General features: G+C 44.9%; 1 protein-coding gene across 3 annotated transcripts in view; it reads right to left on the minus strand.

The window, feature by feature from the left end:
• The window catches only part of PRKCA (protein kinase C alpha), a 1,238,880-nt gene that overhangs the window by 231,079 nt on the left and 981,684 nt on the right, over positions 1 to 26,117 (minus strand). Inside the window, exon 9 of one of the 3 annotated variants that reach the window (XM_085617272.1) lies at positions 16,254 to 16,277. The exons of the other annotated variants lie outside the window; for them this stretch is intronic. Within the exon in view, the coding sequence (XP_085473398.1) occupies positions 16,254 to 16,277 (24 nt within the window). The remainder of the gene's footprint in view (positions 1 to 16,253; positions 16,278 to 26,117) is intronic. 3 annotated transcript variants of the gene reach the window in all.

Below are 26,117 nucleotides of genomic sequence, written 5' to 3' on the forward strand. Positions count from 1 at the left end.
TGTCTTCAAGCTCCTGAAAAATACTCCAGTTTTGGCACCTCAAGCTCAAACTGGGACATGGTTGTATTTCATAGAGGCTGAGGTTGCTTTGCTACTGGGATGAATTAGTCACCACGCCCTTGGCCCAGGTCCTACATTCAGACTAAATGACTTTTTTTGGTTCTCGATTTTCTTTAGTGGAGCAAAGCAGTAGAATGTACCTGCGGGAACTCCTAGGGGTCGGTCCTTTTTAACAGCAGTCCTACAGCACCCTCAAGCATTGGATGAAAAGGCTCTAAGCAGGACAGACCAGCAATCTGTAGCCAGTAAGCTCCTTTCTTTGGGAGCTTTGTGGTCTTGTTCTGGTCCACAAGAGGTCTGAAAAATGATAAAGCCCAAATATTTCCGAAGCTAGTAAAGTCACTGCTGAGCTTTCCTACTGGGAGCAGGATCCAGAGGTTCAGGTCTTGCTAAGCTTGGGCTCCCACCGGGTCAAGGGCAGGGGTCCAACAGTTCACAATCAAACGGAGAGTTGATTCATTCACACGGTATGGAGTCACTCCTCATCCTTCTGTGTCCTTGAGGCAGTGAAGAGGCTGACCGACTGACCCTCGGAGAGCAGTTCCAGTCTCTGGGTGCAAGTGGGGATCATAAGTGGAGATCATGTGGCTTTCATATGCCCCTCATGCTGTAGACAGAGATGAATGTCAGAGAGACCTTTCTGGATGAAAGGAGACTGTCACTTAAGCCTCACTCTGGCTCTTATGTAAGGAGGACTGTAGGACTGGCCTTTTGTGATGCCGTCTATTCCAGCCACTCGCAATGGCTCATCCACCAAAAAGGTCAATTTTCCCACTACAACAATAGCAGTCCTCCTGGTTTGTGAAGAGGCAGTATTTTCTTCCGCCAGCACACAGTTCGTGCCTAACCAGAATGCTAAATTCTGCCACTGGTGGAAGGTGGAAGCCAGTGGAATCGCTTTAATTCTGCTTGGCTTTCAGGCAGCACAAAGGTTATGTCTTTTAAAGTATCTTTTCAACTAATGATATAAAAAAATGCATTTCCATCACTTTACTAGATTTTATTAATTAAAAACATGAAAAAGAACTGTCGAACATGTTTTTGCTATTTTCCTAGGCAAAATTATGAAACTATACTTTTTTAACCGTCAGGCCTTCCCATAGGAAAATGTAATTTTACTTACACAATGACAAAGAGGTTTTTGACAAATGTACACCATAGTGACATATGTTTCTATTATTTTTTAGCATGCCCCGCTTTTATCCATCAGTCACCCAACATGTAAGCATACAAGGTGCACTCAGGGCTTCCTTAACCAATTTATAAAATTAGGTTTCTGCAGGGAAGAACAGTTTTCTAATGCATCTGATACTGCTGTGATTTGAAGACTGTAGCAATGGTGTTCTCTGAGCCACCCATTTTAGGCCAACTTGTGAACGGTGTGCATATACACCGCAGGCCATGTGTGAGACTGAACTGCTGTGCCAATGGGCACTGCCTGCAACCTCCTTCCCACTACCTTAATGGAGAGTCAATCACGTTTTCCCTTATGTTTTAGGGAACAAACCCACATATTAGAACTGAATGGTAGAGCCATAACATGTAGAGTCCTCAAGCAAATACCAGCAAATCAAAAAAAGCGAATGAGGCGCTACAAAAAGATGATTGGTACAAAAAAACACATGCATTTCATGCATTGCAAGATGAGCAGGTGTGTTCATCCAGATCTCTCAATCCGGGTGAAACACACAGTCACCAGGGCTCCATTCTTTTCCCTATTTAGTCTGTGCAAGAAACCTTTTAAAGTCCTACTGACCAATCAAGAAACCCCTTTACCCCAGTACAGACAACTGACATCTGTGAACAGTTCCAAGTCAATTACATACGCCTGTGAGTACTCTCTCAGCCCTACAGATTTATGTTATATTTTATTAGCTTTCATGCTATTCAGCCTGTTCATTTTATTTTTATAGGCTATACATGAATCCACCAGAGTACTGCATTCATACAGTGCCTAGAAGTTAATACTAGCACCAGCAGGCTTTTTCCTGCCTTGCCCCTTACATTTACTTCAAGTATAAGCATATTGATACTTTCCTTAAATTCAATATGTTACATTAGCATTTCAACAATTGTAAATTGCCATTTTTCTTTGAGATCCAGGATATACTTTCCAATGTTTACTTGAGTTGATGTGTGCCCATTCCTGGAGAAACATCCTGCTTTCCCTGTACAGGATGTGACTGAACACCCTGCTGATACCTGCCAATCTCCTTGTCGCTTCAAGGAATACTTCCTTATCTTTGGTTAAATACACAAGGGTTTCATTGTAATCCCCACCTCAGCCCCTGTGGTTCAAGGGTTGTTTGTATCATCTCCACTGATCACTGAACTTCTTCTCAGTTCCAGAGGCTCCCTGGGCCTCAGAGGGATGGACTTGTGAAGCGAGCATCTTTAGGATCAGCTTTCACTCGTATCCTCGACTAGTACTCTTCAGCATTTATCTGACACCACATTGGATCTGATTTAGTTTGTGGTCAGGCTACTCAGACATCACATGACGCATATTCCATCCACCTTACTACAAATGTATTATGTCCTATGGTGCTTGTAATAAGGCAGACGGGATATATGTCAGTTTTAGGAAGGAGTAACCTGTCCACCAAACTCTAAATCACTTCTGACTGTTTGTGTTGGCTGATTCTCACTTCCCTTTCTCTCTTGCTCTACAGCACTGCTGAAATAGCTCACCTGCCAATCTTTTGCTGTTGTCCTGCCCTCTGCAAGCATTGGCACTAAAGCTTGATACAGTTCAGTGGCAAAACATCTTCAGTCCAGTCATTCTCAAGTGCATACGCTACCTTCAGACTGTTAAGCCTGTCATGGACAGAAAAGGCTGACAGGCTGGATGGATGGATGGATGAATAGATCTAGCTAAAATAGATCAAAAGAGAGGATGTGGTCTAACGACTAGGGCGGTCGACCTCAAATCTGGGGAACCAGGTTCGAGTCTCGGCAATGACGCTTAACATCCTGTGATTCTGGGCAAATCACTGAATTTCCCCATGCCTAAAAAAAATAATTAATGTGTCCTTGTGTAACTCAACTGGTGCTCATGTAAAGAATACCCGATACCTTCGGGTCATGTTCGCGCTATATAAAACAGATTAATTAATGAAGGAAGAATTAAGAGGCAAGAGCTGATTACATTGGAGTGATTAACAGTATTTATAAATTAATAATGTTAGACCTAGCGTTTTCTGGCCTCCCAGTTTCTACTGTTTTTGCTGACTGCGTTTTTGCTGGCTTTATGAATCTGGGCACTTTACCACTGGTAACCAGTGCTAAAGCGAATGTGCTCTTTACTTAAAACATGGTAACATTGGGTTATCCACAATTGGCATATTTTATTTACTTATTGGTCTCTAGTAAAGTGCATTACATGTGCTCAGGGGCTGTAAAGCAAATGCTACATGTAGGCTTGCAGCACTGATTGTGCCACTCACTTAAGTAGCCTTTTAAACGTGTCTCAGGCCTGCCACTGCAGAGTCTGTGTGTGTAGTTTTAAATGCCATGTTGATCTGGCAAGTTAACCTACTTGCCAGGCCCAAACCTCCCTTTTTATTACATAAAGATCACCCTTGAGGTAGGCCATGGGCAGGGTGCAGTGTTTTAAAAAAGTATGTTCTTTTAAGTTCAACATGTCCTGGTAGTGAAATACGATTACATTTGTTTTTCACTACTGCAAGGCCTATCTCCCCAATAAGATAACATTGAGATTGCCTTATTACATTTTATAAGTATAATTTCCAATTGGAAAAAAATGAGACTCCAAATTTGGGTTCTCGCTAATCACAATTTAAAACACAAGTTATAGGGAGGGTTTGGAGTCCCTGATTTTGATCTCTACTACCTAGTTGCACAGGCGCACTTTGGGTATTATTGGCACCATCCTAATGCTCGACTGCAGTACCTGAAGCCTGAAGGGACTCGAACCCGTCCATATCCCCTATCCACTATTATGCTACGAGGTCTCCCTGGGACCCCCTTAAAAATACAGATGCTCCCGACCACTTACTGGGCTTGGAGTAAATTACAGCGGTACCTTGGCTTTGATCTGCTATACTCTCCACACATTTCGCTTCCCGACAATCCCTGGCTTCCAATTACAATGGAGGCACTGGCTAAGCGGACTTTGGATGCTTGCCAACTTCGCAAACTGGGTGACCTTTTCATGGATGCCAAGTTCCGTTCTGTAACTTCTCTGCCAGATGGACATAGTGTGTCGTATATGGACCGATTTCTTTTGCATAGACTTCACAACACTATTTGCTCCATACTTCCATCCTCCTACATGGAGCTGCCGTACTTCCCGCCACTTACCATAGTCATCAAGACCCCGAGCAGTGGCCATCTGATTTCACGACTTAATCATTCATCACTACTTCTACGACCAGCGGTGGGTGGGAAGGCGTGAGCGGCATGGGAGAGGGATTTGGGTTGCCCACTACCGAATACTACCTGGCTCTACTGATGTGAATAGACACGTTTTGTATACAACAATCATCAGCACAAATGATTACACTTTAAATATTTACACAGGGCATACGTCACCCCCTCACCTCATAGACAAGATCGGCCCCACCAAACCCCATCGCTGCTCTAGATGTGCAGCTGAGCATACCAACTTCTCACATCTAGCTTGAAATTGCGCTCCCAATATTGGGAGGAATGTTTTTACTGCTATCACGGATGATTGAACTCAAAATTGTCCCAACCCCACTGTTGGCATTGTTGGGCTATGTTAAGCTGTTACCTGCGGGATTTCGATGATTTGCCATGATCACTCGATTGTTGGCCAGGCGGCAGGTGTCTTTACATTGGTGCGGCAACACTGGCCTGACGATGAGGGCTTGGCTCCGGGACTTAATATACTGCAATACTACAAGTAATACCTAAGCTACACTACAACCACCAACCTCCAGACCTAAAAATATATGGCAACATTTGCGAGACTGCTTGTTGCTTTATCTTGAGGAGGGAATGGGGGCCCACTGCGGCTAATGTTTACCTTGCAGGGTACCATGTAACTGGATTCATACAAACATTGATCTCTTGGATCCCCTGCTGATGCCTTTGTTGGATTCCAGTCACCATGTCTGTCAAAATGAGCACCTTACCTGCTGCATGCTTCACATTTTGATTGCATATTGCTCTTCTCTCCATATTTCCTTGAAGCACTGTACTTTCCACTGGTGTCACAATGATATTTTATTTCCCTTTTTTCTCATCAATATGCTCCTTGCTGTACACTCTGTGTTTTCCTTGATATACATGCTGGTGACAACTTTGTATATTTATCAACCCTGTATTCGATTTTCTGCTTTTTTTCTGCTCGTCTTATTGTTCTTGGATGTTGTAAACTTCTATAGATAAAGTTTAAAAAAACACAACTGTTTCTGGAATAGAAATCTGGGGTGGGTGACAGCTGGCTTCCTGCATTCCCTCTAAACAGCCGCACACAAAGGAAGGACAGGTGTGACTAAGTGGCCCTCTGCATGCTGATGGGTTATCCTGAGCTGGATGAGAGGGAGGAGAGGACACCTGAAAGAGCTGAGTCCAGTCCCCCCACAAAGGGTTGCATAACCCTTGTAGTGAGTCTGGAGTCAGGGCAGGAAAGAAAGTGACTCTGTGTACTTCAAAGCAAACACAAGGAGATGATGGACGGAGCGCTGAAACTTTTCAGACACAGACTAGCCTGGCTGCTAAGGGCTGTTAGCCCGAAACCGGTCCCAGGATTCTTGTTTCCGGTCCAGGGAAGACATGGCTTGGCAGTTCGGGCTGGACTGTTCCCATGAGGCACAGGGTCAAGACTGATTTGCATATAGCTGTGTCTGAACTGAGGTGGCGAAGTGAGCTAAAGAACGATGATGGATTCAACCCAGATCTGTCACTGGGGGTGAGTGCCTGAAAAGTTTCAGCGCTCCATCCATCATCTCCTTGTGTTTGCTTTGTTTGACCTAAGTTGGCAGGCTATGCCCAGACGTGGGTCCCTTCCTCACTTTGCCACTGGATTCAAGCTAACCAGGCTGATGAGGGCTGTTAGCCTGGAACTGGTCCCAGGATGCTTGTTTCCGGTCCAGGGAAGACGTGGCTTGGCAGTTCGGGCAGGACTGTTCCCATGAGGCACAGAGTCAAGACTGATTTGCATATAGCTGTGTCTGAACTGGGGTGGCGAAGTGTGCTAAAGAACGATGATTGATTCAACTGAGATCTGTGACTGGGGGTGAGTGTCTAAAAGGTTTCAGCGCTCCGTCCATCATCTCCTTGTGTTTGCCCTGTGCACTTCAAAGTATCTCACTGAAGTCTCCCCCACTTCAAAGGCCCAGCTGGGAATAAGTATTGGAACTCTGACACCACCAAATCAGAACACTTCAGAACTGAGGTCATTCTACCTGGAAGAATGACTGCTGTGCTGCTGAAGGTAATGCCACTTTGCTGACCTGCTTTGCTATTTTGGCCTGCTGCCTTTTGCTTGGAAGTGAGAAGGACTGGACCTGCATCTCTACATCCCAAAACCAAAGTATCTTCAAGGGCTTGTTGGCTTGCCTAATGTTTTCTGAAGTATTATGGATATCAATGTTTTTTTCATCCTGCAACCAGCACCTGGACCCTGTCTGCTGTGAGTCCTGCTCTGCCAAGTGGTGCCAATCCAGTCCAGGCCCTTGGAAGTAAGTACCAAGTGCTGCAACTCAGAAAATCAACGCATCAACGACATTGTGCCGATTGTTACCGGCGCATTTTCCTCAACACCAACGCTTTGCTGCTTCTGCATGAACTGCAGGCACCACATCGCCAATTGTCCCACACATCATTCCCTGTTTCAGACGCATCTCTCACTTTGCATAGCTCAGCATCAAGGTATCGCTTTGTGCTGCTCGCATTGCCTACAGCCCAGCGGTTCGATGGCGACGCATCGCTCCAAAGTTCATCACATCTGGACTCTCAATGCATCTTGGACTTTATGCAGCTCAGAACCAATGCATCGCCTACATCTGCGGGATCAACAGCGACTCATCGCCTCGTTTGCTCCATGCATCACACTCAACATAGACCCATCCAAGGTACTGTTCAGTGGGCCACGGCCGGTCTTTGTATCCAGCATGCGCTTCACTACAGTCGGCCTGAACTTTTGGATTTGCCCCAGTCAAGCGCAACCAGATAGGCCTGGTTAGCACAATTTGTTTCTAAGTACTACAAAACAGTTTATTCTTTAAAAGTTCATATCTTGACTACTACTACTACTTATTAGATTTTTGTTGCTTTGGTTTTTGTTTTTTGTGTTTTCACTGTGTTACTGTTTAAAATGTTGCACCAATACTTTACACATTGCCTCTTAAGTTCAGCTTGACTGCTCTGTGCCTAGCTACTAAAGGGCGAGCACAGGTTAATTTAAAGTGTGTTTCTGACTTACCCTGACTAGGATTGTGGCTCCTGCTTGGACAGGGTGCATTCTTGTGCCGACCAGAAACCCAGTTTCTAACTTTTAAATTACTCAAATAAATGACAATATATATATGGGAATGCAGACACCCACAAAACCGACGGGTACAGATAGTCAGCCACTTCAACACACATCAACTCTATATTTCATTTAAAGCCTAATTTTGAAAAACAAGACATAGCTCTGCAAGTGGTTTAGAGGTAAAGCTTTTTTAGCTTGTATTGTATATCTTATTACTGTTTTAAATTCTCACAAATAAGTTACATCCATTTGCACAGTTATATAGGAACTAAGAACCAATTCTTTGTTCATTGTAAACTTTTTTTTAAACAGAATTCCTTGTCAAGTAATTGAGTCTGTACATTTAGGAATCAGTGTGACACAGGGTGGTTCGAATTCACAGGTGTTCATGTGGGATGACATTCCTCATACATGGCCACACACATGTTTGTGGAGTGAAATGAGAATAAAGCATTGTGAGGTGCCTTGCAGGACCACATTGACTGCACACAAAGCAAGGAGTGCATTGACCTAATCTCTTTAACAAAAGCATCAGCTTTTTAAAGCACCAAAAACCTTGAAGGGCGACTGAGACTTGTCTTGTAAACCATAGTTTAAAAATAAAGGAAAGAAGTAATTTTCTTTGATATACATCAACTTGAAAATTGGGCAGTGTGTTGATATAAATACTATCACACTTGTTGAATACCTTTGGGACTGTTCTAGGCTTCAGAAATTATTAGCAAAACCCCATTTCATTCATCATAAGTGATGAATGAAAATTCTCCCCAGAATCTAGTTGATCAAGAGTTGTCGTTTGATACCCAAATCCACAACGTATGATCCGCATGCGCCATGCAGCTGTGCTACCTGGGAAGCTCCCCCCTTTCATACCCCACAGAGGCATGCCATCATCACTGGAGCAAAGGTACTCTTTCACATGGAGTATGGCAATACTTTGTACCTCCTGCTGTCGGATAACCAAATTGGAAAAATACAAGGGTGCCGACCATGACGGTCAGATTCGTTTGAGGACTGTGGAAGTCTGACCACGTCTCGAGCCCGCTGTTCACGTCATTGGATTCCAGTTTAAGGTGCTGTGCTATGTCCATCAGGCCTAGTACAAACTGGATCCAGTTTCGTGCACAACCTTGCATTCCTATGATATGTTTCAGATTTCTAACATCGCACCTTCTGAGAAACCAGGGCCAGGGCCTCTCCGATGTTACGCCCCAATGCTTGCTTAAGCAAAGTTCTGTAGAGCTCTGATAAACCATTGTTTGTGCTAATTTGTCGCTCTTCCGCCCACTCTCTTTTCCGGCACTCCTAGCGACATGCTGACACATACAGCAGCACTCTTTCAAACCGCTCTATGTTGAATAGGCAACACACAGTCAGAAAATTGACTTTAAAGGAAAGGGACAAAAGATCACTATTTTATTTGACAAAGGAGACTTTTGAAACAAGTAACAGAATAAAAGGCAGTATTTCAACATGACAGTCTGTCATTGTCAGCCATTGTGTTCAGAGGGCTTGACATCACCGCTTCTATTTTGCTAGGTTGCAGGCCACAATGACGCCTAATATCCAAAGACACCATACCCTTCAATAGGGAAGGAAAACACTCAAGCGGGAACTCCATCCAGAAAATTGTGTTACAGAGTGGCCCAAAACCAGGTATTCACGAAAATTACTACTCCTAAACTAGGGCCCCGCAGAAGCTGGTGCGATCCAGATTCTCACTCGAAGACTTGCATCATTAGCTTCAGATATTTCAAGCAATGGTATTTGTTAGACCTGGCACCTTGGCGTGAGTCTCCCTTCCACATTTTTTTCGTTGTGCCTCATATGTTTTTGCTGGTGTTAGCTGCTCAGGGCACTGTGCCACTGCCAACCAGTGCCACAGTGCAAGTGCTCCCTATTTAAAATGTTTATGTTGTTTGGATTCCATGATTGGTTCATTTGGTTTACTGCCAGCCCCTAGTAAAGTGCCCCAGGAGTGCCAGGGCTTGTAAATACAAATGCTGCTGGTGGGCTTGCAGCACTGGTTGTGCCACCCACAGAAGCGGCCTAGTAAAATGTGTCTAGGGTCTGCCATTGCAGAACCTGCGTGCAGTCTGGTACTGTCATGCTGACTGGGTAAGTGCACCCACTTCCCAGTCCCTAAACCTTCCCTTAACTTCATATTAGTCACCCCTATGGTAGGCCCAAGGGCAGGGTGCATTGTAAGTATAAGGTAGGACAAGCCCTGATGTGTGTGGCATGTCCTAATAGTGAATTACTGCCATTTTCGTTTTTCACTATTGTAAGGCTACCTGTTCTCCATAGGCCAGAATGGGCTGTCAGAATTGTTACATTCTATGATCCTAACAGACCCAGGGAACATTGTAGAAATTCGAGTTTAGTATGCCTGAACTCAGAATAATAAAATACATCTTTTAGTAAAGTTTATTTTAATATTCTGTGTTTGCAAATACCACTTTTAGAAAGTTGGTATTTGCTTGCCTGACCATTTCAGCCCGCCTCTGCTATGATGTGTATCTGCCTGTCTGGTTGTGTGAGTGACAGGGCTGGGGAAACCCAGAGGGGCAGGGCTAGGTAGCCTGGTGGTGAATAGGAAGATTGGCAGTCAGATGGGTGGGAGGAGTACACCTGGGCTCTGAATAGGGTTGTGCTCTGCTACCACAATGCTGGCGCCGCCTCCTGCGGAGCGGCTGATGTCTCTGCCCTGCACCCTGAATAGAAAGGCCGAGTCATGTCAACAGAGTGCTCAAGAACTGGTTTGGACTGGGCAAAGGCCCCTCTACCCCAGAGGAACAAAGGAATCAGGGGTATAAGTATTGGGACCCTGCTCCCAAGAAATTAGATCAGATCCTGCTGAAACAAGAAGAACCTCTGCCAGAAGAGAAGGAACTGGAAAAGCTGTAGGAGGAGTAACTGTCCCTGACCTGGGGGATTGGCCTGCAGTGGTTGCCTTGCTGCTGAAGGAGAGGAGAAAAGACTACAAAGACTTTTATTTCAACTTGTGCTTAAAGATCTCCAAGGGCTTGAACTGAGCTTGCCCCCTGAACGAAGTCCCAGGACCAGTGGACTTCATCCCCAGCTCCCCAAAGTCTTTTGGAAAGTGCCTGCTGCGGTTGTTGGGCCTTCTGAGGGATTGCGGGTCGCAAGGAGCTGGAAGCGCGACGCAAGGGAGAGAAGCGTATCGCTGTCGGAGCTGTTGCCGTCGCATCTCGCAGAGAGTGTCGCCGCTGCAGCATCGCATCGAGCGGAAGCATCTCGCATCGTCCAGAAGTGTCTCGCATCCACGGAGAAGCGTGCCGCCGTCGGAGCCGCGGTTGCCGCACCTCGCAGAAGGGGTGTCGCCGCTGCAGCATCGCATCGAGCGGAAGCGTCTCGCAACGTCGGAGAAGAGTGCCGCTGCCAAGGCCGCTGTCGTCGCATCCCGTCAAAGGTGACGCCGCTGTAGCTGACGCATCGAGTCGGGCCTTCTCGCAGCCTCGGAGAAGCGTCACGCATCTGGAAGATCCCGTCTTTATTACTTTTGCACCAAGAACTTCAACGCATCTGCATCGTTGCAACACTTTCGATGCCCTGCGTGTCGCATCTAAGGTACATTGACTTCAAGTGTCGCATTTAAGAACTTAAGAGAAACTCAGCAACCTTTTACCAACTAAGCAACCGTATTGTGTATTTTTAATCGTTTAATGGTCTTGTGATAGTCCTATATAAAGAATCCTTATTTTTAATATACCTACCTGTGTGGTGTCCATTTGTAGTGTTGTCACTTGGTTACTGTATGTGTTCACAAATGCTTAACCTATAACGCTCTGAGATAAGCCTTGTCTGCTCGCGCCAAGCTACCTAGAGGGTGAGCAGGGGTTATTTTAGGAGTGTAACCCCTTACCCTGACTAGAGGAAAGGTTCCCTGCTTGTCACAAGTACCTACCTGTGCCAACCAGAGAACCCGGATTCTAACAGTATTGTATTGTATAAAAGGAGGTTGCAAAGTCATCCTTGTGCCCTGCGCACCCCCCATTTCTTTGCTGACAGGTACTGGTGGCAACTGTCTCTGGCTGTCCCTAGGCTCTGCCTTACCAGGACCAAGGCCAGTGCTATGCTGAAAAGACACTTAGAATACAGTGAAAACACCTACATACACTAGGGTACACTATGGTTTAGGGTACCCCTATGATTGGCATGACATCCCCTTTAAGGCCTTAGTACAAAATAAGGCGGGGGATCTAAACTACCTTTAAGTCCCTCATATATAATATGGCATGGCAGTTTAGAGGCCAGCAGCCCTTTCTGTATTTGCATGTGTGCACTGCTGAAGCCTGGGGTCAGTTTAAAAACAGCCCTGTGTTGCAGGGTTGCTTTTAACATGCAAATTGTGCCCAAACTCGACTTTGGTGTTTGGGCCACTTATTAATTCATAAACTACAATATTTGGGCATATTAGGTACCCCCAGGGTCTCCCTTAGTTGTCCCAGGCGTAGGGGGGTCAGGCATTTAAAATGAGAGCCCTTATAAAATGAGTTTTATATGCCTTGGGTTAAGTGAAATTGCCCATTTCACTCCCCACACTGTGGTAAAGTGCTTCCCAAAAATTGACTTATTTGCTAGGATTACTGTGGAGTGAGGATCTGCAATATTTATATATATTCAGAACCCCTAAAGTTCAATTTCCCTATTGCAGATCATCAGCCATATAGGTTCACGAGGCAAGACGTTATTAAATAATAACTAACATTCAGGAGGTCATGAAAATATCATTCAAGGACTGCCTAAAATGGTATTCAGAGCTGAACTGTGGAACACCAGACAGGCTAATAAACCCGACTTTTACCAGGAAGAGGTCCACTGAGGGTAATGTAAAAACATTTTATTCATGATGCATCACAGAATCTACTATAGATATTAATCGAGCTGAAAGGAACTACGAATCCCAGCACACAATGCAGTTATCTCACCTGCAAGAACCTACCAATGGTAATGGAAATAGTTCAATGCAAAGCAGCATGCCCTTTCAGCTAATCTGGGAGCACCGTGAGAGCCTGTGACCAAGGAGCAACCTTGGTCACAGGCAGGAAAATAACTCTGAAAGTGAAAATCTGGTTGCTGGTATTAAAAAGAATTCTTTGAATTTGTCTGCAGTGGAGTGCGTTTTTACATTGGGGCACTTTTGATGAACAATGGTATTGATAAATCCAACAATATGCTATTTTGAATTTATCCTAAAATGTACAGACAAGAAGTTATAAGACTTTCTTGTCTGTAAGCCAAACTTCAGCCTTCCAGTGGTCTGTCCTGATTGGTCAGAGTTAAGTGGATTAGCCAGGCTCCTTTTCTGAGGTCATAAGTAGACCCTGGGGTTAGATAGCCCTTCTGGGAGGTCAGGGTTCTGGTACATAGGATTGCCAGAGCAGGGGGAGGGGCCGTAAACAATATTCTTCAATAGAAGGAGGAGACAGGCAGCAGAAGTCAGTTTCATTTACATCCCTACTCTTTGAACCCAGCCAGATGATAGGATTAAGGAAGGAATGAGCAGAGCACGGGGGAGAGACTATGGAGATTAACCATTGTGGAGGTGTGTTTAGCCAGCACTTCTCTCTCTGCTGGAAAATCAGCCATGTTGACTTGTGAAGAAATGATGCCCTGCACCTCATTGGACAGGAGTGCCCTCCTACTTGACCTAGAGAACTTGGAATAAGTATCCGAGAGGGACAGAGCCTCTCAGATCCGCTGATTAAAACTTAAGGAAGAAGAGGGGTCTATGCCGGAAGTTTGATTTGCACCAACCAGGCCCTGCACTCTGACTGACTGCACCTGGTGCACAATCTGGAACTACAGCCCTGTGGATCAGAGGGTCAGACCTGCCTCAAAAGGACTAAAGTGTGGACTCCCTGCAAGCTACAGGTTAACAGAGCTCACCTGGACCATCACCACCAAGAATCCCCAGCCTGGAGTACTACCAGTTGATTTGTAAGGGTTTTGTCCAAGTGGATTGTGGGAATTGAAGTTCCAAACTTTCAAGGACGTTTTTGGAGCTTCCAGACCCTTGGAGTAAGTTTTAGACATTTTGGGACCCTCAAAGGAACTTCCGGAAAAAGGTTCCAGAAGTTTGGAACAACTTTGGAAAAAAGCTCCATAATTGAACTAACGCGACCTGGCCAGCCAAGCCGGCGACCCTCAACAACGAGCCGGTCTGCCGTCCAGGTTCGTCCCTCTGAAAAGCTGTGGAGGTCCGACTTCCAGATTTTGACCGGGAGTTGGCTGAATCCGAAGCCAGCAAACCCTCACCGAATTCGGCTTGGTGAAGAGCATCGAGGGACCCCGCAAGAAAAAGCTCCATAAAAGTTTCTAAGTCCGAAAGTAGAAAAGGGTCAAATCGCATGAGTCAAGCCGCCCACCTTCAACCGCAAGCAGGCCTGGATCTCTTGTTCGTCCCGCTGGAAAGCTCCAGAAGTCGTTCTTTCACAAGTTTGACTGGGAGCTCGTTGCAAGGCAAGCCAGCAAACCCTCACTGATTCCGGACTGGCTGAGAGCTTCGAGGGACCTCGGGAAGAAAAGCTCCAGAAACGTTTCCAAGTCAGAAGGTAAAAACGTTGACCGAGACCTACCGTGATGATAGCCGCACAGAGCTCTATCGCAGTTAGCCTGTAACGTTGACTTTGTCCCGGTCTAGCACGACCAGATGTACCAATAGATGCTATATGTTTCTATGTGCTATATAGTGCTAAATCTTTAAAATTTCAGATCTCCGGTTCTCTACATTGGATTTTTTTCGTTTTGGTGTAATTTAAACAATAAAAATATTTCCTCTTTTTATAAATTGGTGTTGGATTTTTATTGTGTGTTGTGTCTTAATTATTTACTGAATGTGTGTTTTTAAATGCTTTACATACCTGTCTATGAACTTAAGCCTGTCTTCTCACAGCCAAGCTTCCAAGGGTTGAGCACGGGAATGATTCTTAAGACCTATACTGAGCCCTACATTGTAGATAAATATTTACCACTACTAATAACCCACTTTCCAACAAGATGAAACTTTACTGTGACTTTGGGTCTGAAAACAAACATCTCCCAAAACTAATGCAAGATAAGATAATCAGTGTGCCCTTGCTAGAATGCGAAACGGAGCATCCTTTCAAATTAAGGCAAAACATAATTCTGTCTAAGTCGCTATTTTTTATTGGCAGCAGTGAATGTAGACTTCTTTGAATTAAAGGGTTTGCGGTGATGGCCTACCAACCAATATTTCACTATTAAAAAAGTCATATGAAGTCGGTGACTATTTTTGTGTGTGCAATGAAACACTTTTTCACCACAGCCTCAAAAAGAAGGCAAACGGAAATGAACATAACTTTCCGGAAGTATCCTCGTTATAAGGTCCTTCAGCATGAGGTCACCCGAGATCATTGGCATTCGCTTGAAGGTACCCAAAGGACTTGTCATGATGCCACTGGCCTCATACAAACTGTTTTAGAAAAACACAATTTTGCTAAATATGTTGTCTACAAAACTTTGCCTTCGAGCAGTCCATGATTTGAAAACGTGCTCAGACATTGTCACATCTTGCTAATAAGCCACACGGTTAGTTACCAGTTGTACAGCACTGAACAAATTTCTGCATGACTTTTCCAGCTACTGCACATCGAAACAAAGTGTTAATGCCCTACTGCACCCCACAGTTGCAGCCAGCAACATTAAGAATCTTGTTTTTTATGTAATGCCCTATTTTTCCTGATACATGCTCTGATTACTTCTCAACTGATCCCCGTGGCATCTTAACGAATTAACTGATCCCTTTGCTAATTCGCCGGTACCAAGGTGACAACATTGCTTTGGGACACACGGAGCCGATCATAATTTCCCTTAAAATTAACGTGTATTGACAGTGCTGTGGCTTGTGCTGTGTGAATCCCAATAGCAAGTTGCTCTCTTTCTCTGTCTTCTTTACCCTGACTTAAGATCCACTTGCTAATACACATATTTCATAATTGTGTTCTAGTAGATTGCATTTTATTTCTATATATGATTCATAAATACTTTGCTGTCTCAATAAAAATGATCCCAAATGTACCTGAGTGCTCTCATTAGGAAACGTGCTGGTGGAAGTGACCTTGCTCCTAGTTAATTCACATAATGATTGTTAATAGTCAGTAAATCAACGCGCGTTCCCTGCTCTAGTGAGTTTCCTGTGCCAGCCATCCATGTGCAACAGGTTGTTAGCAGGGCCCATCAGTGTGCAAGGTGGCCTTCAGTTATGTGCCTAGCTGTGGAGGAGGGGTGGGGTCACTGGGAGAACTTGTGATTGTTTTATAGAACTGCAGCTGTTGTCATTGACACACCTCTACCGTGACATTTGGTTAAATGACTCAAGGGATATGTCCCATGTGGCTGGCCCCTACTGTGTCCTCATGGTAGACCTGACTATATCCAGGTGCTGAGCTACAAACACGTCAGTTTAATCTGCTTCCAAACATGATTTTGGCGTTATGAAGTGAGAGCTGCTTAACTTTTCCCCAAAAGACTAGACCATAACCACGAATCTCACAATCGTGAAACTTTTGAGAGTAAAACTTCCCTCCACCAAGAACAAATTTGCCACAAATATGATCAGTGAACACTTCACAGCGCGTGCAAAAGCTTTAAAGCGAAGACACCCCAATCACAGCAAACTGGTTAATCTCACGAGAAGAGACGCAGCATGCCAACCACCTTACTTCCTGTTGTTTGGACGCACCTTATCTCGGTCATGTCGTTTACCCTGTAACCATAGGTGAGATAAGTGTTCAATGTTTGCTCAGTTACAACAACATTGATAACACATGCAACAAATACAGCATTGGTGTGCAGGATGATAGTGTTACGCTGTTTACAAATTAGGCTGCGGAAAGCTCCAATCTGCAAACCTAATGTCATTGCGGTGCACAGAACTTGAAAACTGGTGCGAAATTAGGAAAAAGGAAAATGTCAAATTTTACCAAAGAATGTGTTTCAAGGTTTTCAACGCCCAAGCAAAACGGAGGAACATGAAAAGTCAGTACCAGGCACTTTTCGTCAACATATTATAAATTCATATAATTTATTTTGGAAATCCTATTTCAATAGAAAAATGTAATGTGTTTAACAGTTAAATATATGCTATATTATGCTAAAATAGCTTTTGCAAACCATAAGCTTATGTCAAGTGTGTTGAAGCTATTATTGCGCCCTGTAGTGTAGGCTAATGCCTCCACTGTACTGTATCTGCCAAAGCTGTTGTGGCAATCTGTGTAACAGATCTGGTGTTGCATTCTGTATGCCAACATTGCTCTCATACCCTACACTTAAAATCTGCTATTTTATTACAGATGCAAAACCTGATATAACTATGCCGATTGTATGTGGGAATATTCCATTTTACAACGTGCTACCGTACTACTGTAGCAAAAATATGGAGAAGGTAACTATATTTACGTATGAGACGGTAAGTATATTTAGGTAAATATAGATTAACTTTACATCTCCATACTTTGCAGATATATAGCATGAAGATCCACATATGTGCAGAGGTGAGCATAGTAAACATATACACACCTATATATCCTTACCTTCTCGATATTTTGTTGTTGGGATATATTTTCACTATGATATTGTGGTAGCGCGATATTACAAACTCGATATCATACCAAATAGGCTATTATACAACGTGTGGTAGATCTGTTATTTCATTCTGTATATAAAGTTGTTCTTGAATCTTGTATGAAATTTCTGCAACTGCATCCCACATAGGAAAGCTGCAGCATCCCCTGTTGTGCCCGCGCTGCCCATGCTGCCGTGCAGTGGGAGTGAATTTAGGAACTAGGTTCCGGCATTATGAATCACAAAGCATACAAGTGCAGCGCGTGGAGAGGGAACAGAGGAGGGGCAGCATTTGATGAGCTATTAAAATATGTCTTGTGACATTTAAGAGTCCTACTATGTCTCAGAAAACAATCATCAAGTTATCAATGGCAAGGCTGCCCAGAGCTTCAAATATCACACACATTGTGCCTGGCTGTAATGGGAAGGCCTACCAACATGGCCGCTCATAACACGATAACACTGAGGACTTCTGGAACATAATCAGCAAACCTGGGATAGTTTGGGTGGAATTACCTTGTTACCCCCATGTCACAATTCAAACTTTTTTCAACTGCTCAAGTAGACCGCAAATGTCTTTAAATATATCAATTTAACAGGTCATGGAAACCATGTGACATAGGTAGTATATGAAACAAACCCATGCAATACCAAAGAAATACAGCATGTAACAAGAAGAATTTAAAAAAAAAGATTATTCTGAAAAGAACTGCTTTAATTAAATATGCAAGGTGATTAGAATATACTTGATTTTGGATTGTTTCTGTACCTACTCAGCCAATAACATAAAAATGTCAATTGCCTGCTTTTTTTTCCAAACACTGGGGCCATCGGTTTGATTTTCAAACCTTTGTCCATCAGCCACATCTTAAAAACACAAAGTAACGTTTGCACATACTGAGATCACAAAACTGTACTGTGTGGAATCAAGAACAGATCTAGTAAAAGTCATGGCAATGCTTACAGGTCTGGCAATGGAAGCCGACCCTTTTGCTTTGTCAATGTTTTGTTTTATTTTGTCATGATTTTTGTAAAACTTTATATTTGTCGGAACTGAAGAAGCTTTGCGCATCTAAAAACCATAGTCTAAAAACAATAATATTTTTCTGGTCTCAATAAGAACGCAATGGCATGATAGTGCATGGCACTTAAGGGTACAACTTTAAGTGCGGAAAAGATCCTAGCGAAAGAGTAGAGTGCCATCACACACAGTAAAGTTAGCCAATGGCTGAAGTACATTTGCCCACTGCCACATGCTTTATGCTGAAGGGGGCGAAGCAAATATAAATGACACAAAATAGACCAACGGATGAAGAGGGCTGGCTGAAAGCCCCTAGAGGTCATTATAGAATACAAATAATTGTAGTAAAACCAAAAGGTCTTGGCTACCGGCAGACCTCAAATGTTTCACATGCTTGTGTCATTACAGTGGTTCTTAAAGACACAGACGGCAATGCCCCTGACTCGCATGCTGGCGCCCTGCATGAACTGCACGAACTGCATGGAGCAACCTTGTTGTCACTCAATTTGGTGGGCTACTATGGCTAATGGGAAGACCAAAGGCAATGAGGAATGAGGTTTAAGAGTAGTTTACCGAACATATTTCAGTGCCACTGATTATCTTCATCGCTACCAAGGGATTAGCAGGGAGAGGAGCTCTCAGTCCCGCTCTGGCTCCTGAATGGGAACCTCTGAGCGGACTCGATCAAACTCGCTCTGTCCTGGGCTCGAATTTGACTTTTCTCATCACAGACAGCAGTGCCGTTTGGCCTGGCCTGTGTTCACCAACACTGGTTTATTCCAGGTGTCCATGACTGATAACATGGACCCCAAAGGTGCTGCCATGACAACCATGAACCAGGATAAAGGTACACCGCCAAGTGGAAGCCAAAAGGAAGATACGCCTCAACAAAAAATGTCTGGAGGTTCCAGAGTAAGAGACAGTAAGGATGAAAGTTATCTTTACAGGTGATCCTATCCCATCCATGCATCCTCTGTCCTTGGGGGTCCCCCTGTATTATCCCATGGTGGGTACAGTTTGTGGGGCACACTGAAATTGCGGATCTAGTGCGTGCAAGAAACACCCATGGGATTTGAAATTTGAGAGACCCTTAATCAGTCCCCCTCCTAATAGTCTGAAAGGGGAAGCCCACACCCACGCCAAACACCCTCCCCCCACCCCACCCCACGACCTCTTTGTTCAGGTTTTGTCTGGTGGCAGCAAACACCCAGGCATTATGAACACTGCTTTTGCAATAACAACTGCAAACAATGCATTATTCATATGTTCTACTGTGAAACCTTTGGGAAAGGCACCTATGTAAACTGTTTGCATGCAATATTTAACGGTACTCCTGTATAGTGCTTGGATATGCAATGTGCCTTATTTATGCTATAAAGAACTCCAAAATAAATAAATAGGCCCGTTGCCGGACTGGTCATACTGCCAAGCGAGCAACCCCGCCTCACCCCACCCCCCCCCCCCACCAGGCTGGTGACCCTGGAAGGTAAGAGGATTACACAGTGGAGTTTGGAAATGAGGGAGAAGTTAAGGGTGGCAAGGAAAAGGAGATGGGGTATGAGAAAAGTGTGAGGGAAAGGAAGAAAACAGAAGCATTAGGAGGAAAACAAGAGAGTGACAGTAGGGAGCAGAAGAAAGGAATGGTGAGAGAAGACGAAGGGGGGGGGGGTACTGGCAGATGACAGCAGAGCAAGAGAGGAGCAAGGCGGCCAGGAGATTGGACAGAAAGGCAGGGTATATCATGAAAATGTGTTGTAAGATGCACCGTTTTCCAAACTTCTTTCAAACATTCCTTGGGGGGAATTCTTCCAAACATCATCATTGTACGGGAGGTGGGAGAGGACATTTTACCAGAGCTGTTTTGACTCCGATTCCAGACCTAAAAGGGCACACAATAAACCCACAGTCTTTCACCCAAGTATACAAACTATTGAGCGGAGCGATACCCGTGCACTGAAAGTGCCTCAGCACCCCGTCTGGGGAAAAAGCGCTATATAACAGTATCTACATTACAATCCAACTAGAAGGGAGAATATTCCTGCAACTCTTATCATGCCAAGATCTCAGGTCTGAAGCTGAGGTAAAAAGACAGGCATCTTAACTTAAAGTACATGTTTCAGATCGTGTACTCATCAGACTGTAAATCACTGCAGCCAACAACAAGAATGCAGGTCTCGGGTCGGCTGAGCTGCTGCGTAACTGTTTTGAGTGCTGACTGTCTTTACAGCTTCCACAGCACTGGTTTCTCATCTATCTGCCACGGTCATTCTGCCCCATGAAATGTTATTGAGATGACACTTGCAGGTCACACGTGGGGCGCGAGGGATGCGCGCTCCTGAGGACCACTAGCAAACATGTGATTGTGGTAAGTCTGCTATGGCGCATTCACAATCAGGGCAGGACATGTCAGAAGTGACAATGAAGCGCACTGTCCACTCTTCTCGACGGCGTGGAAGATCTGGGCGATGAATCACTGTCCAGAAACTTTATTTGGTCGATGCACCTGAAACTAAATCGATGTAACACATCTCACACGATATAAAGCACATGGAGAAACGCGCAGACAAAAGAAACATCATCATAGTCTTTATTCGAATTAAAAAATAATTCATACAAGACACAAACAGATACAGAGTTATAAAATATCACAATCACTAGATAATATAAAATCTTCCAATAAATAAGTAAGTAAAATTTGTAGATAAGAGAAGAATTAAACATTGGAGCAGACAAGATGAAGTACAATACACATCAGTAATAAAAACGGTAAGTAAAACAAGGATATCTAGCAGATAATGGTGGATTTTAAGGCCCTACCTATATGCCTTTTCAGTGCACTGAAGGGCTTTACGTCTGAGAGACCATGCCCACCCCAAGTATTTGGCTAGGACAATTGAATGGACTGGTAAAGTGCTTGTGTGTAGGATTCTGATAGCTACAACAGAGCTCCTTGTGCCCAGTAATTTACATAAAGGGGAAAGCCAATGTCGTCTAGGAGTAGCGTATACAGGGCAAACTAACAAAAAGTGGGCAATAGTTTCTTCTTTGGCACCACAAACAGGGCAGGTACATGTACTTGCACCAAACCACCCGCAAGTTAGGGCCCTAAGTGGTAGGGAACCTGCTCTAAGTTGAAAATAGAGTTTCCTATCACTTGGTGAGGTGATCAGATCCCAATAAGGTTCTAAGAAAGGTGTAATCTTTGCCTCTAAGAAACGGCTGGTCATCGTGGGGGAAGTAGAATCACCCCACGATGACCACCCGTTATTTGGAGCGTTTGACTGCACTTTGCACTGAACGTGACCTGCATAGCGCTTTATGCGTAGTTGCTTAGGAGCAGCTTTTAAACTTACCCTGTTTTGTAATTTTGTTCATTTTCGTTCTTGTCCCCCTGATTTTAATCGCTAAGCCCCTCACTTGCACTATAAAAGTTTTCTCTCACCGCTGTTTGGCGGGCCCCTTTCACCGAGACGCGGAGGCTCTTCTGGCGGCCATCTTGGGTGTGTATTGGGTGTGGACTGGGACGCCTGGCGGCACCATTTTGGAGTCTCGACGGGCTAGTCGTCATAAGGACGCTAGTCGGCTATATAAGGGGGATGACTCTAGGCACAGGGCCTTGTTATTTGGAGCGTTTGACTGCACTTTGCACTGAACGTGACCTGCATAGCGCTTTATGCGTAGTTGCTTAGGAGCGGCTTTTAAACTTACCCTGTTTTGTAATTTTGTTCATTTTCGTTCTTGTCCCCCTGATTTTAATCGCTAAGCCCCTCACTTGCACTATAAAAGTTTTCTCTCACCGCTGTTTGGCGGGCCCCTTTCACCGAGACGCGGAGGCTCTTCTGGCGGCCATCTTGGGTGTGTATTGGGTGTGGACTGGGACGCCTGGCGGCGCCATTTTGGAGTCTCGACGGGCTAGTCGTCATAAGGACGCTAGTCGGCTATATAAGGGGGTCATGATGACGCGCAGCGGTCTCGCGCAGCGGGGTCGCCGGACTGACGCCGGAGTTACGCCAGAGTTCAGCCCATCTGCGCCCGTCCGCGCTGAGGACGTGCTGCATTTGAAGGGGCAGGTAAAGTTCATGTATACCCTGCAGGACTTACTGGCTTTGAAACCCCGGCCATCGTATTGTCATCATCGTTTTTCGCCCAATGGTCTACATTGCTCTTTAGAATGTCACACCTGCAAGGTTTGTTGGTCGGCTCGTGACCCTAATAATGAGGTTAACCATACCTCTTATGCTCCGCCCAATATACGTCCATTGGGAAGTGGGTTCCTAATCAATGCGAGATCATTGATCAAAAATAACGTTGCGTTCTATGATTTTGTGACTGCTAGGGATCCGTCTTGGGTGTTTATAACAGAAACATGGGCCTCGGAGTCTTCGGGCCATGATCTATTGTTGGCTATTCCGGAAGGCTATGCACTTCATAGACTGGATAGAACTAGATGTAGAGGGGGCGGGCTGGCTATTCTTTTTAAAAGCTCATTTATTTGTAATATAAAAGCCCTATCCGAGCCTTCGGATTCTTTTGAAGCCCTGTATTTCTCTATCTCTGGTTCTCCGTCACTATCTTTCACAGGCATTCTCGTGTATAGACCTCCGGGACCTAGATCCAATTTTAGTGGGGAATTGTTTAGAATTTTGGAACCATATTTTGGTAGGCCTTCCTTCACCATACTTGGGGACTTAAATTTCCACCTAGAAGATATGGGGTCTAAGGATACTCACTCCCTGTTGGACTCACTTAATGCATGTGGCTTTACTCAATTGGTCAGTACTTCTACTCATCAAGCTGGCCATATTCTAGATGGGGTTTTTTCCAATGATCTGAGACTGTCAGTTGGTCTACCTATCCGTCTATCCTGGTCTGATCATTTGGCAGTACCCCTGGAACTAACATCTTCCTTAGCAAGTGCGCCTAGAAGGAATCCCTGCAATAAACAACTTAAAAGGAACCTCAGGAACATTACCAACGATTCCCTCTCTCCTTTTATAGGGGATGGGTCGTCTTTCTCTCTCGGGGAAGCGGGGGAAGCGGCACAAGAACTTGCTAACTCTATTACTAGAGCGGTTGATGCATTAGCTCCCGCTTCTCTCCGATATTCAGCAAGGCGCAACCCCTCTGCTCCTTGGTTCTCTGAGACACTAAGACTTTTGAGGCAGAACTGTAGGAGACAGGAGAGAAGTTGGAGGAAATCATGGGATCCTACTGAAGGCAAGGCACATAAGCGCCTGCTGCGAGAATATAAGGCTAGACTAATAAAGGAAAAGCAAGAGTTTTTCACTAATCTCACTGCCTCCCTTACTTCACCTAGGGAGTTATTTAAAATTGTGGAGTCCCTTTGTTCTCTTCAAATGCCCGACCCAGTGGTGGGGTCTCAAGTGCTCTGTAATAAAATCTCAGATTTCTTCCACAATAAAATCGAGGACATATATATTGCCCTGGAAGTTCAGAGGAGTGCCTTGGGCCCCCAATTTCCCCTGGCTTTGGTAAATTTGGAAGTTCGGACTATGGATCCCCCTAAGACTCTCTCCTGTTTCCCGCCGTTATCTCCGGAGGCGATGGATCTTCTTTTGAATAGAATAAAATCGGCCTCCCCTCTTGATCCTTGTCCTCTGACAGTGCTGAAAGCATGCAGGGATACCTTATTACCCCCCTTGATGGAGGTGGAGATGGGGGGTGGAGATGGAGGCGCCTTAACACAGGGGGTCTTTCCGGCAATATGGAAAAAGGCAATTGTGAAGCCCTTGCTTAAGAAGTCCACTCTTGATCCTGAAATACTTAAAAACTTCCGTCCCATTTCCTTGCTCCCTGCACCGGCGAAAAAGCTGGAGCTCCATCTCAACCATCATTTGTCGGCCTTCTTAGATGCTTCTGGATATCTAGATGATTCCCAGCATGGCTTTAGGAGGTGCCATAGCACCGAATCGGCCCTTACTATGGTGACAAATAATATCCGAATGAAGGTGGATCAGGGTCAGACCACTGTTTTGGTCCTCTTAGATCTCACGGCGGCATTTGATACCCTCTCTCCCTCGACTTTAACATCACGTCTGAGGGAGTTAGGAGTAATGGGCACTGCCTTGAGTCTTCTGTCCTCCTTTTTAGCTCAAAGGGAGCAGAGGGTCAAGCTTGGTGAGTTTCTTTCCCCTGCTAAGGTCTTGCGATGTGGGGTTCCACAGGGGTCGGCTTTGAGCCCGACCCTGTTTAATATCTATGTGGCCCCTCTGGCAAGGCTAGTGAAATCGCAGGGGATGGAAGTCGTGTCATACGCCGATGACACCCAAATTATGGTGTCCCTGGCTCACTCGAAGGATTTATCAGCGTTCAACTTTAGGAGCTGCATGCAAGCAGTCTCCGAATGGATGATTCAAAATTCCCTGAAGTTGAACGGTGATAAGACCGAAGTCCTGATTTTTGGGAAGGATCAGGATTGTTGGTCTAATGAGTGGTGGCCTCCCTCTTTGGGTACCTGCCCTATTCCATCCCACTCGGCCAGGAACTTGGGTGTCATATTTGACACCTCACTGTCTATGACTCTCCAGGTGAACAGAACAGTGGCCACCTGCTGGGGGGTTATCAAGATTCTTAGGAGAATCGTACACTATCTCTCCCCTCAGTCACGTATGCAGATCGTGGTGGCGTTGGTCGGATCAAGATTAGACTACTGTAACACTCTATATGCGGAAATCAATAAGGGCCTTATTCATCGCCTCCAGGTGGTACAAAATGCTGCTGCCAGATTTGTTTTAGCGGCACCTACTGCCTCATCGGCCACCTTAGCAAGGAAAAGCTTGCACTGGCTCCCTATCCAGTATAGGATTTCTTTCAAACTGCTAACTCTGGTGTTTGGAGCCTTAAGGGCTATTCCCTCTAATGCTTTGGGTTCTCTCTTAACTCGGTATTTACCTAGCAGATCTCTTCGTTCTGCAGAGATGAACCTGCTGGTGGTCCCCCGCTTTAAGAAAGTCAGATGGGGAAGCAGGGCTTTCTCCAACGTGGCTCCTCGGTTGTGGAATGCCCTTCCATTAGAGATTAAGGCTCTATCTTCCATGATTCTTTTTAAGAAAGCTCTCAAAACATGGTATTTTGCTAAAGCCTATCAATAAGCAACTGTCCTTTCCTTTGTTGATTTAATTTCGGTTAGGCGCCTTGACGCCCATTGGGCTAAGTTGCGCGGTATAAGTTTAATTTCATTTCATTCATTTCATTTCACACCCTGTGGTTTGCCCGTTCCCAGTATAGTGTTTTCAATAGCTTTTTAGCAGGAAACTCAGCGACAGCTGGGTCATTCCATAGGCCTTCCAGCCCCAGAGCTTTTAAGGATTCGCGAAGGTTCCTAAGCCACCCAATCTTGTGAAACTTATCAACCTGAATTATGTCCATGATACCCATTGCGTAAGATCGGAGCTCCGGTGTAGTCCATAGTCTCCTCCAGTATAAAACCGGACGGAGGTTGGCCAAGACCTAAATGGCCTATCTGCCTAGATCATAGCGCAATGGGACCATTGGCGTACTTTGTGGCAAGCCAATAATGCAGCGAAAAAATTTGTTTTCGACGGCTGTTAGGGATGTTAATGCGTCAAAACCCCAGAGCTCTGCCCCATACAGGACTGAGTTTAGGGCCTTTGCCTCATATACTTGTAACACTGGTGTAACAGGTTTGGTGAGGGATTTTTTGTGCTCTTTAACCAGCGTTCCCGTGATCTGGGTGAGTTTCAACGTGGACAGTTCTGTAACGCCCTGAACGTCTCAGGATCGTTTAACAGACACGACAATGAGGACGCAACCACTTGTGAAGGGTTAGTTCTTTTAATGAAGGCAAATAAAATACAAAGAACAAACAAAAGTTATAGTCACTGGAATCCTCCAGGCTAAGTACGTTACCAGCCCACAGCACGGATGGTCCTAACCGTCCTCTGCATATACGCCGATCCCGGCGTATGCCAACAGAGGGCA

Source organism: Triturus cristatus, chromosome 7, assembly GCF_964204655.1.
Source record: "Triturus cristatus chromosome 7, aTriCri1.1, whole genome shotgun sequence".
Taxonomy (NCBI): Eukaryota; Metazoa; Chordata; class Amphibia; order Caudata; family Salamandridae; genus Triturus; species Triturus cristatus.